General features: G+C 40.3%; 1 protein-coding gene across 1 annotated transcript in view; it reads right to left on the bottom strand.

Moving 5' to 3' along the window:
* PPEF1 (protein phosphatase with EF-hand domain 1) overlaps window positions 1-12,121 on the bottom strand; it is a 110,150-nt gene that overhangs the window by 12,765 nt on the left and 85,264 nt on the right. Inside the window, exons 12-13 of the mRNA XM_045994723.1 lie at window positions 10,074-10,259; window positions 8,594-8,736 (exon numbers count right to left, since the gene is read on the bottom strand). Of these exons, the coding sequence (XP_045850679.1) occupies window positions 8,594-8,736; window positions 10,074-10,259 (329 nt within the window). The remainder of the gene's footprint in view (window positions 1-8,593; window positions 8,737-10,073; window positions 10,260-12,121) is intronic.

Raw genomic sequence — 12,121 nt, 5'->3', positions numbered from 1 at the left:
ATAGATAGTGATTCCTCTGAATGATCCGGGTAAAATAATTTGAAAAGCTTCTGAAATGGATTCGCCATTCTAGATGCCATTAAGAACGTGTGTGATTCATCAGAAGAGGTCAAGTATCAACATTAACAGGAGTTTGGAAGAAGGTGATTCCAACCCGCATGGATGACTTTGAGGGGTTCAAGACTTCAGTGACGGAAGTCACGGCAGATGTGGTGGAAACAAGAGCACTAGAATGAGAAGTGGAGCCTGGAGATGTGGCAGAATTGCTGCCATCTCAGGGTAAAATTTTAATGGATGACAAGTTGCTTCTTACGGATGAGCAAAGAAAGTGGTGTCTTGAGATGAAGCTACTCCTGGTGAAGATGCTGTGAAGATTATTGAAATGACAACAAAGGATTTAAAATAGTTGATAAATGCAGCAGCAGGGTTTGAGAGGACTGACTCCAATTCTGAAAGAAGTTACTGGGGGCAAAGTGCTGTCAAACAGCATCGCATGCTACAGAGAAATTGTTCATGAAAGGAACAGCCAATCAATCTAGCAAATTTCATTGTTGTCTTATGTTAAGGAATTGCTGCAGCTGTCCCAGTGTTCACCAACCATCACCCTGATCAGTCAGCAGCCATCAAGGTTGATGCAAGACCTTCCACCAGCAAGATTACAGTGAGCTGAAAGTTCAGATGATGACTACCATTTTTTTAACAATAGAGTAGTTTAAAATTAAAGTATATATGTTGTTTTTTAGATATGCTACTGCACACTTAACAGACTACAGTATAATGCAAACATAACTTTTATATGTGCTGAACTGAAAAATGAAAACTGAAAAATTCTGCATGCTTAACAGACTACAGTATAATGCAAACATAACTTTTATATGCGCTAAACTGAAAAATTCTCCTGACTTGCTTTATTGTAAGATTTGCTCTATTACACTGGACTGAAACTGAACCTGTGGTATCTCTGAGGTGTGCCTGTAAATGAAATAGAAAACAGAAAAACAATAGAGAAAATCAACGAAGCCAAAAATTGGTTCTTCAAAAAGATCGATAACATTGACAAAACTTGAGCTGGACTAGCCAAGAAAAAAAGAATGAAGGACTCAAATTTCTAAAATCAGGCATAAAAGAGGGGTCATCACAATTGACCTCACAGAAATAAAAGATTATGAGGGAATACTATAAGCAAGTATATACCAACAAATTAGATAATCCGGAAGAAATGGACAAATTCCTATAAAGATACAAACTACCAAAACTGACTAAGAAGAAATAGAAAATCTGAACAGACTTAGAACAGATAAAAAGATTGAATAAGTAATCAAACAAGTTCTCATGAAGAAAAGCTCAGGATGAGATGGCTTCGCTGATGAATTCTACCAAACATTTAAAGAAAAATTAATACCAATCACACAAACTCCTCAAAAAAAGTATTGAGCATACTACCCATCTTGTTATACATACCCATATTATTATATGAAGCCAGTATTTTATCCTGACACCAAAACCAAAGATCACAAGAAAACCACACATCACTACAACACCTCTTATGAGTATAGATGAAGGGGCATCTGGCTGGCTCAGTCAGAGGAGCACACAATTCTTGATTTCAGGATTGTGAGTTTGAGTCCCATGTTGGATATAGAGATTACTAGAAAATTTTTTTTAATTAAAAAAAATGAATACAGATGGAAAATCCTCAATAAAATACAACAAACTGCATCCAGCAATGTATAAAAAGGATTATATACCATGAACAAGTGGGATTTATCCCAGGAATCAAGGTCTGTTTAATATCTGAAATTTTAAAGATATCATATTAATTTTAAAAAAGGAACAAAAACCACATGATCTTCTCAATAGATACAGAAAAAGCATTTGACAAACTCTAACACTCTTTTGTGATAAAAATACTCAATAAATTTGTCATAGAAGGGAACTTCCTCAATCTGATGAGAGGCATCTACCTAAAACACATGGCTGATATACTTAATGGTGAAAGATTGAATGTGTCCCTCTTAAGAACAGGAACAAAGTAAGGATATCTGCTTTCACCACTTCTAGTCAACATTAGCCTAGAGGGTAGCCAGGACAATTAAACAAGAAATAGAACTAAAAGGCATCCAGATTGGAAAAGAAGTGAAACTATTTTCATTCAGAAATAGTATGATTTTGTATATAAAAAATCCCAAGGAACCTACTAAAAACTACTAGAATTAATAAACAAGTTAATCAAGATTGCACAGTATACAAAAAACAATTGTATTTCTACATGCTAGAAATGAACAATCCAAAAATGTAAATTAAGAAAGCAATTCTACTTTCTATAGCACCACAAAGAATAAAATACTCAAAAATGAATCTAACAAAGAAATTCAAGATTTTTACACAGAGAAACCAAAACTTTTTTCAAGGAAATTAAAGAGTTAAATAAATAGAACAATATTACATGCTCATGGACTTGAAGACATAATATTGTTAAAATGACAATAACCAGGGGTGCCTGGGTAGCTCAGACCATTAAGTATCTGCCTTGGGCTCAGGTCATGATCCCAGGGCCCTGGGATCAAGCCCCACATTTGCCTCCCTGCTCAGCGGGAAGCCTGCCTCTCCCTCTCCCACTCCCCCTGTTTGTGTTCCCTCTCTCACTTTGTCTCTGTCAAATAAATAAACAAAATCTTTTTTTATTTTTTTTTAAAAGATTTTATTTATTTATTTGACAGAGAGAGAGATCACAAGTAGGCAGAGAGACAGGCAGAGAGAGAGGAGGAAGCAGGCTCCCCACGGAGCAGAGAGTCCGACGCAGGGCTCGATCCCAGGACCCTGAGATCATGACCTGAGCCGAAGGCAGCAGCTTAATCCACTGAGCCACCCAGGCGCCCCGACAAAATCTTTTTTTAAAAAAATGGTAATAACCAGGGGTGCCTGGGTGGCTTGGTCGGTTAAGCATCTGACTCTTGGTTTTGGCTCAGGTCATGATCTCAGGGTTGAGAAACTGAGCCCCAATTTGGGCTCTGTGCCCAGCAGGGAGTCTGTTTAAGATTCTGTCTCACTCTTTCCCTTTGTGTCTCCCCCTCCCCAAATAAATAAATAAAATCTTTTAAAAATAAAAATAAAATGGCAATGGCCACCAAATATATCTACAGATTCAAAATAATTCCTAACAAAATCCCAGCTGGCATTTTTGTAGAAGTTGACAAGCTGATTCTAAAATTCATATGGAAATGCCAGGGTGCCAGAATAACTGAAACAATCTTAAAAAACAAGAACAAAGTTCAACTCACATTTCCCAGTTTCAAAACTTACTACAAAGCTGCACTAATCAGGACAGTAGTGTTACTTGCATTAGGATAGAGATACAGATCAATGGAATACAATTTAAAGGCCAGAAATAAACCTATACCTTTATGGTCAGTTGACTTTTGACAAATGTGCCAAGACAATTACTTGGGAGAAGAATAGTCTTTCCAACTGCTAGTGCTGGGACAACTAGATAGCCACATGTAAAAGAATAAAGTTAAAGTCCTACCTCACACCATATACAAAGATTAACTCAAAATGGATCAGATACCCAAATGTAAGAGCTTAATCTATAAAATTCTTAGAAGACAATATAGGAATAAATCCTCATACCTTTGAGTTAGGCAATGGCTTCTTAAATACAACATCAAAAGCACAAGCAAAAAAAGAGAGAGGGGTGCCTGGGTGGCTCAGTGGGTTAAAGCCTCTGCCTTCGGCTCAGGTCATGGTCCCAGGGTCCTGGGATCGAGCCCCACATCGGGCTCGCTGCTCAGCGGGGAGCCTGCTCCCCCCCCCTCTCTGCCTGCTTGTGATCTCTGTCTGTCAGATAAATAAATAAGATATTAAAGAGAGAGAGAGAGAGAGAGAGATTGGATTTCATCAAAATTAAGAATTTTGTGCTGCAAATAATACCATAAGGAAAGGGAAAATATATTCCACAGAATGAGAGAGACTATTGGTAAATCATTTATCTAATAAGTGGTGTGTATACGATATATAAAGAATTCTTATAACACCATAATAAAAAGAATAATAACTCAATTAAAAATTGAAAAAGGAGGGGTGATTGGGTGGCTCATTTGGTTTAGTGTCTGTGTTTGACTTGCAGCATCAGCCCAGGGTCCCGTAATTGAGTACCCACACCAGGCTCCCTGCTGGGCAGGGGAGGAAGTCTGCTTCTCCCTCTCCTTCTGCCCCTCCCTCTGCTTGTTCTCTCTCTCTCTCAAATAAATGAATAAAATCTTCTTTGATAAAGATGGCGCCTGGGTGGCTCAGTGGGTTAAAGTCTCTGCCTTCGGCTCAGGTCATGATCCCAGGGTCCTGAGATCGAGCCCCGCATCGGGTTCTCTGCTCAGCAGGAAGCCTCCTCCCCACCCCCCCTTCTCTCTCTGCTTGCCTCTCTGCCTACTTGTGATCTCTGACTGTCAAATAAATAAATAAAAATCTTTTAAAAAAAAGTTGAAAAAGGATTCTTTCTTCAAAGAAGATAAGCAAATGTCCAATAAGTACATACAAAGGCCCTCAATATCACTGGTCATTAGAAAAATGCATATCAAAACCACAATAAGATTCTATCTCACATTCACTAAAATGGCTACCATAAAAAAGATCATAATGAGGGTTGGCAAGGATGTATAAAAACTGGAATCCTCATATACTGCTGGTGGGAATGTAAAATTATGCAGACCCTTGGGGATAAAAGCTTACAAGTTACTCAAAATGTTAAAAATAGAGTTACCATATAATCTAACAATTCCACTTTCAGCTATATACCCAAGAGAAATGAAAACATATGTATGCAGAAAATCTGTCCACCAATGTTCAAAACATTATTATTCATAGTAGCCAAAAAGTGGAAAAAAACCAAATTTCCATTGATGATCTGATGAATGGTCAAAGAAAATGTGAACTATTCAAGCCAAAACAATCTTGAAGAATAAAAATATAACTGGCATTATCGCAATTCCAGACTTCAAGTTATATTACAAAGCTGTAGTAATCAAAACAATATGTTACTGACACAAAAGTAGACACAGAGATCAATGGAACAGAATAGAAAACCCAGAAATAAACTCACAGTTACATGGCCAATTAATCTTCAACAAAGCAGGAAAGAATATGTAATGAGGAAAAGACAGTCTCTTCAACAAATGGCTTTGGGAAAACTGGACAGCTACACGCAAGGAATGAAACCATGTTCTTACACCATACACAAAAATAAACTCAAAATGGAATAAAGACCTAAATGTGAGACCTGAAGCAATAAAAATCCTAGGAGAGAGCACAGGCAGTAACCTCTCCGGCATTAGCCATAGCAACTTTTTCTAGATAGGTCTTCTGAGGCAAGGGGCACAAAAGCAAAAATAAACTATTGGAACTACATCAAAATATAAAGCTTCTGCACAGCAAAAGGAACAATACACAAAACTAAAAGGCAACCTGTGGAATGGGAGAAGATATGTGCAAATAACATATCCGACAAAAGGTTAATATCCAAAATATATAAAGAACTTATCAAACTCAACATCCAAAAAAACAAATAATCGAATTTTAAAAACGGGCAGAAGACAAGAACAGACATTTCTCCAAAGACAACACCCAGATGGCCAACAGGCACATGAAAAGATACTCATCATCACTTACCATCAGGGAAATGCAAATCAAAACCACCATGAGCTATTACCTCACACTTTCAGAATGGCTAAAATCAACAACACAGGAAACAACAGGTGTTGGTGAGGATGTGGAGAAACGGGAACCCTCACGCACTGTTGGTGGGAACGCAAACTGGAGCAGACACTGTGGAAAATAGTACGGAGGGTCTTCAAAAAGTTAAACATAGAAATACCTTACAATCCAGCAATCGTACTACTGGGTATTTACCCAAAGAATACAAGAACATTAATTCAAAGAGATACATGCATCCCTATGTTTATAGAAGCATTATTTACAATACTCAAGATATGGAAGCAACACAAGTGTTCATCAGCTGATGAAATAAAGAACAGTGATATATATACATAATGGAATACCACCCAGTCATAAAAAAGAATTAAATCTTACCATTTGCAATAGCATGGATGAAGCTAGAGAGTACTACACTAAGTGAAATCAGAGAAAGACAAATACCATATGATTTCATTCATATGTGAAATTTAAGCAACAAAACAAATGAACAAAGGCAAAGAGAGAGAGAGAGAGAGAGAGAGAGAGTGAGGCAAACCAAGAAATAGACCCTGAACTATAGAGAACAAAGTGATGGTTTCCAGAGGGGTGGTAGGTGGGAGGGAATGTTGAAATAGGTGATGGGGATGAAGGAGGGCACTTGTGCTGAGCACAGGATGATGTCTGGAATCGTTAAATCACTATATTGTATACATGAAGCTAATGTGATACTATGTGTTCACTGTACTGGGATCAAAACCTTAAAAAATTTTTTAATTTAAAAAAAAAGAAAATGTGGTCTATTCATGTAATGGAATATTACTCAGCCATAATAAGGAATGAAGCATTCATACATGTTACATTAATGAACCTCAAAAACATTGTGCTTAGTGAAAGAAGCCAGTCACAGAAGACCACATATTGTGTGATCCCATTTACACGAAATGTCCAGAATAGGTAAAATTTATAGAGACAGTAAGAGAAAGCGGACTACTGGTTGCCTAGAGTTGTGATGGGGGAAGTGACGTGACTGTTAACGGGCTCAAGTTGTCCTTTTAGGATGGCACAAATGTTTTAGAACTAGATTATTTTGGAACACCGAAAAAAATTTAATTTAAAAAAAGAAAAGAAGAAACTAGGTTATAGCGATGGTTGCACAACTCTATAAATATCCTATCGGTGAATTAAACTGGTCAACTTCATGGTATGTAAATTATGTCTCAACAAAGCTGTTAAAATAAGGTAATTTGAGATTAACTTACTAACATAATAAAATATAATATGATATAAGCTTGCTGTGGAGACATTCTTCTAACAAAGATGAAAATCCAAAAGGTATGATGAAATTATATACAAAAATGTGATTTCATAGAACTAAAGCAAAATGCAGACACCAACAAAATATATGCAATGTAACTGTAAAAATCCTCTATCCCTCATTTGCAAAGAACTCCTAAAAATTGATCAGAAAATGACAAACAACCCAATGTAAAATGGAGGAATGATACAAATAGGAAATTCAAAGAAGAGAAAAATGCCATGTCCAAAAACATAAGACGGGCAAACTCAGCTGTCTAAAAAGTGCCAATTAAAACAATGAGATTTACCATTTTGATCCAACAGCTTGGCAAAAATCAGGAAGTGTAGTAATATCTGAGACTAACAAGGGTGTGGAAAAGTTGGTATGTTGTTTTTCAGATTGTTAATTGTTAAAACTCTTTTGGAGTATCCAGCAAAATTTTAAACCATAAATCCATAAACTCCACATTTTTAAATTTTATGTAAAAAAAGTACTAAAACTTATGGCTGTATGCATGCATGTGTGTATGTATGTATGTATACACACACACACACACACACACACACACACGGAGAAGTATTTGTTCTATACAACATTGCTTTTAAGTGCAAAACCCTAGAACCAATCTGGATGGCCATCAATTGAATAAGATTTTGTCACTCCATAATTTTTAGGGCACATCTACTAGAAAGATTGAGTTAGGACTATGTGTATTCACTTGGAGTAATGTTCATGATATCATCTTTAGAGAAAAAGTCAGTTGTAGAGTGTGCTGTGTGATTCTATCTTTGTTAAAAAAAAAAAAAAAAAAGTCTGTATGTTGCAGACTGCCTTTCTCCTTCCCTTCTGGGATCTGCGCTGGATGAGGGAAAGGACTTTTGCCTGTTTTGTTCATTGCTCTATCGTCTGTGCCTGGTACAGTGTGTGATACATAGGAGGTGCTCAACATTTTTTAAATTCGATGAATAGAATGGTTTGTTTATTCTTGTAGAGCAAGAAAAGGGAAGAAATGTCCACTCTGGGCTGTCAATTTCAGTTGCCTCTGGGGAAAAGGATCATTAAGAAGGAGGGGGAGAGAAGATTATCAGCATTTTCTGGATACATCTTTGTTTAGTCTCACTTGTTAACAACAGACATACTCATTTTGTAATGAAAACTTCTTAAAAAGATCACGTTGAATGGGGAAAAGGAAGATAAGCTATGGAGGCCATCACACAGAGCGACAGTCAACACTTGTCATTCTACGCTTCCCGGTAGAAAAGGGACCAAGGGGCAGGAGCACACAGGGCTGTTTGGGGGACAGGGAGGGCTGCTGGGTATGGGACCAGGTGGATGCGGGGACCTTCTTTTCTTTATATTCAATTAGAGTCTGCTCATAGACACTAATTGCTTTACCCACTTAAAGAGACATATGAATTGAAAACTGCTCCTCTTGGTTTCAAATATGAATGCATTCACTGCTTGGTGTCTGGAACTCATTCTATTGTGTTTATACCAATGAGTGACCAGTAAGGAGTTGTCTTCACTCTCGTGGCTGCTCTTAGTCACTCTGGGCTGGTTCTACTGGGTCACCAGTAGCAGCGCTCAGAATTCTCCTTGGAGCATACATACCTTTGGTAGAGAGGCCTCAAGCACGTTGCCCTAGTTACTTGGTACTGGAAAAATCGAGGGGTCATATCACAACACAGTTTGATGTAAGCTCCTCGATTGCTGCCTTCTTCATAATAATTAGAAGCAGAAAATACCGTAACAACCTGATTAAAGAAAAAGAGGGCCAGGTTCACGTAGAGTTAGTTCTCAAAAGGTCCTTCAGTAAAGGCAGAAATAGCTCCATTCCTAAAAAAGCAAAAATCAAAGTTCCAAATCCATACAAATGACCCAAGTCTGACAGGATTTTCTGTGATTCCACTGGAGAGCGACAAGGCTTCAAAATCAGTGTTCGCGGGAATACGAACTTCCACCCACTCACCCCCGTAGGGCATAGCCTTGCGATCCTGTGTACAATTCCACTTCCGTACCTTAGAAATCTACTTAACGCTTGTTTTTGCAAATTCTAATTTTCCAAGCTGGTAATGCCTTTGCTTTCTTTCCTTGTGATACTTGAGTGTTCAAAATAAAATCCTCTACTATCAGTCTTTCTCTTCTGCTCCAAGCTGACTGATGTAGAGGGCTTGGGGCCCTGCACAAAACCAGTCCTTCAAGGGCAGAGAAACTAGTGGCCCGAATACAGAGTGGCCAGGACCACTCTGCTGGGAAGCAACCAGCCCTGGAGCCATGGAAGGGGATGGCAGTGTAACCCAGGTCGTGGACAGGAGCTTGGGCCCAGTACAAAGCAACCTTAAATAATACTTGCCTTCACTATCTCACAACCTGAGCAGGAGCCAAAAGTGAACTAATGGGAGTTAAGAAAAGTGAAAGCCTTGAAACAGAGATGCCACATGGTTTGGTATTCTGTTTTATTTATTGCTATTCTCTGGTAGAAAAGGGACATCCCAGGACAACCTGGAACGAGAAACCCGCTCCTCAGCCCTCTTCCGGCCTTACCAGACACCACGGAAGGAGCACGACACACTCCATTTTAGTGTCCGCAGCTACACTGACCACAGCGGGCGACTCGCTAGAGCTCACCTGCTCAGTGAGGAGAAGCGAGGCGGGTTTTGGGGCTCTGCCTTGCACAGGGCAAGTACAAAAGGTGAAGGAGAGCCAGGCGGACTCACAGCCGCCTTTGACGGGCTCTGTGAGGGTAAGTACCTTCTCCACCGCGCTGCACCAGAAAGCTGCCTTTTGATTAATAAAGAAGGCAGCCTGTCCGTGGGTGCGCCTAGAGCTACGTGTCAGAATGTCTATCTCTGGGATTCGGGAAGATCAGGGAAATAAGCCAGATAGCTCTTCGGGTGAGGCACACTGGGGCCCCTTCAGACAACCTGTGTGAACCTCGTAGTCTCCTGTTTCTGTGTACCAAAGCGTGGCCTCCTGCCTGGGTCCTGAGGAAGACACCTTCCCATGAGCCGCTAGGTAAGATGCATCCCGGGAAGAAGAACTGCCTGGGGCGACGCTGTGTGTGATGCTGTCACCAGCACCGTCCGCTTACCTTCCCGTCGTGGCAGATTTCATACCCTTCGGGCTTACATTCGTGAGACCTGATGAGCATCTTCAACTGAAACTTATTAAGAATCTTGGAGGTGATATCTGGTCCGAAATAACAGCCTCCTCCGCGACTTGTGTTTGGGTAACAGCCTCTTTTGCCTCTGGGATCACTCCACAGAATATCGATAACCTTTGGGCAACAAACCAGATTAGGCTGCCATCCATAAGCGAGAGTCTCTCTTTCTAGATTCCCGCTTATTTGCCAGAAACATTAACCCACGTGATCCCAGAGTCTGTTCCTCGTTCCTCCTTCAAACTTGGTGCGGACTCATCTCCTCCATGAATCTTTTCCACAATACCTGTAATGCCCACAGTCGCCGCAATCCCTGTCTGCTCATCCCCAATGACCAGTGCAGCCAGACTTCATAATCATGAAGAATCAGCCCTTGCTGTTTTTGGTCTGTCTTCAGAAATCTTTTTTTTTTTTTAAAGAGTTTATTTATTTATTTGACAGAGAGAGAGATCACAAGTAGGCAGAAAGAGGGGGAAGCAGGCTCGCTGCTGAGCAGAGAACCCAATGCAGGACTCGATCCCAGGACCCTGAGATCATGACCTGAGCCGAAGGCAGAGGCTTAAGCCACTGAGCCACCCAGGTGCCCCATCTTTAAAAATCTTATCATGAGGGGCGCCTGGGTGGCTCAGTGGGTTAAAGCCTCTGCCTTCGGCTCAGGTCATGATCCCAGGGTCCTGGGATCGAGTCCCGCATCGGGCTCTCTGCCCTGCGGGGAGCCTGCTTCCTCCCCTCTCTCTGCCTGCCTCCCTGCCTAGTTGTGATTTCTCTCTGTCAAGTAAATAAAATATTTTAAAAAAAAATCTTATCATGATCGTTTCACAATTGCTGAATTTACCAAGGTCTTCTCTCTTTCTCTTTTTAAAAATTATTTATTTATTTATTTGAGAGAGAATGAGAGTGACAGAGCACAAGTGGGGAGTGGGGGAGAACAGCAGAGAGAGGAAGGGAAGCAGGCTCCCCGCTGAACAGGGAGCCCAATGTGGGGCTTGATCCCAGGACCCTGGGATCATGACCTGAGCTGAAGGAAGACACTTAAACGACTGAGCCACCCAGTTGGCCCTCAAGGTCTTTTCTCTTAAAAGAGCTTCATTGTCATGTTCCAAGGAGAAAACAGTTCCCCACAGAGAACACACATTAGAGTTTCTTAATATGTTCAAAGAGATAAGGTAGGTCTCCCAGCTGTGGCTTTGGCCCTGGTTTTTGTCCTGTTGAGCCGATAGCATGAGGCAGACTTTCTCCCAGCACAAATAAGACAAGTGTTCATCCGAGAGTACTTCCTAAGTCATCTCCTCCCCCTTTTGTCCCGTTGATAGAAACATTCTCAGTTCCACTGACTGGTTTCCACAACGTGTCCTCCTAAATCCACAAGCATTTTATTAGCATAACATTTCCTTTTGGGGCTAAAAGAGGAAAACGCAGCCTACATGAGGCCCAAGACTGAAGATCCAGGTGTCTAAGAATATTTTTCATTGTTGTGATCTACGTATAATGTTTCTTTATCTAAACTCCTACAGGCATCAAAGCAGTAGCGAGAAAAACTAGCTTTGTCACTAAAGCTGTGCAGCCTCGAGAAAACTCTCTAGGTCTCAGTTTCCAGATCGTTAAAATTGGGGGTTTGGGCCAGGTGACTTGTAAAGTATCTCCAAGTTCTAACGGACTATGATTCTAAGAGTCTGCCTGTTCCCTGTTTTTGTTCTCCAAGCTTGAAGGACCATGCATTTTAAGTTCTGCACTTACACGGGCGAGTCCGAGTCAGGTCTTAACAAGAGAACCAGAAATGGTTGTCCCAGTAAACTGGACTGTACACCGATTTATAGGTCTGATATTGAAGTGGAGCTAGAAATAAGTGAGGAAGAAGACAGTAACGTAGAGAGAAGCGCAGAACTGGTCGAAGAACTTTGGAATGATAAGCACCTGGTCAGAGCCTGTAGCAACCCTCCATCAGGCATGAACCAGACACTCGGGGAATTTTTGATGAT

The sequence above is a fragment of the Meles meles genome, chromosome X (assembly GCF_922984935.1).
Source record: "Meles meles chromosome X, mMelMel3.1 paternal haplotype, whole genome shotgun sequence".
Taxonomy (NCBI): Eukaryota; Metazoa; Chordata; class Mammalia; order Carnivora; family Mustelidae; genus Meles; species Meles meles.
This window is presented reverse-complemented; position numbering and strand designations above follow the sequence as displayed.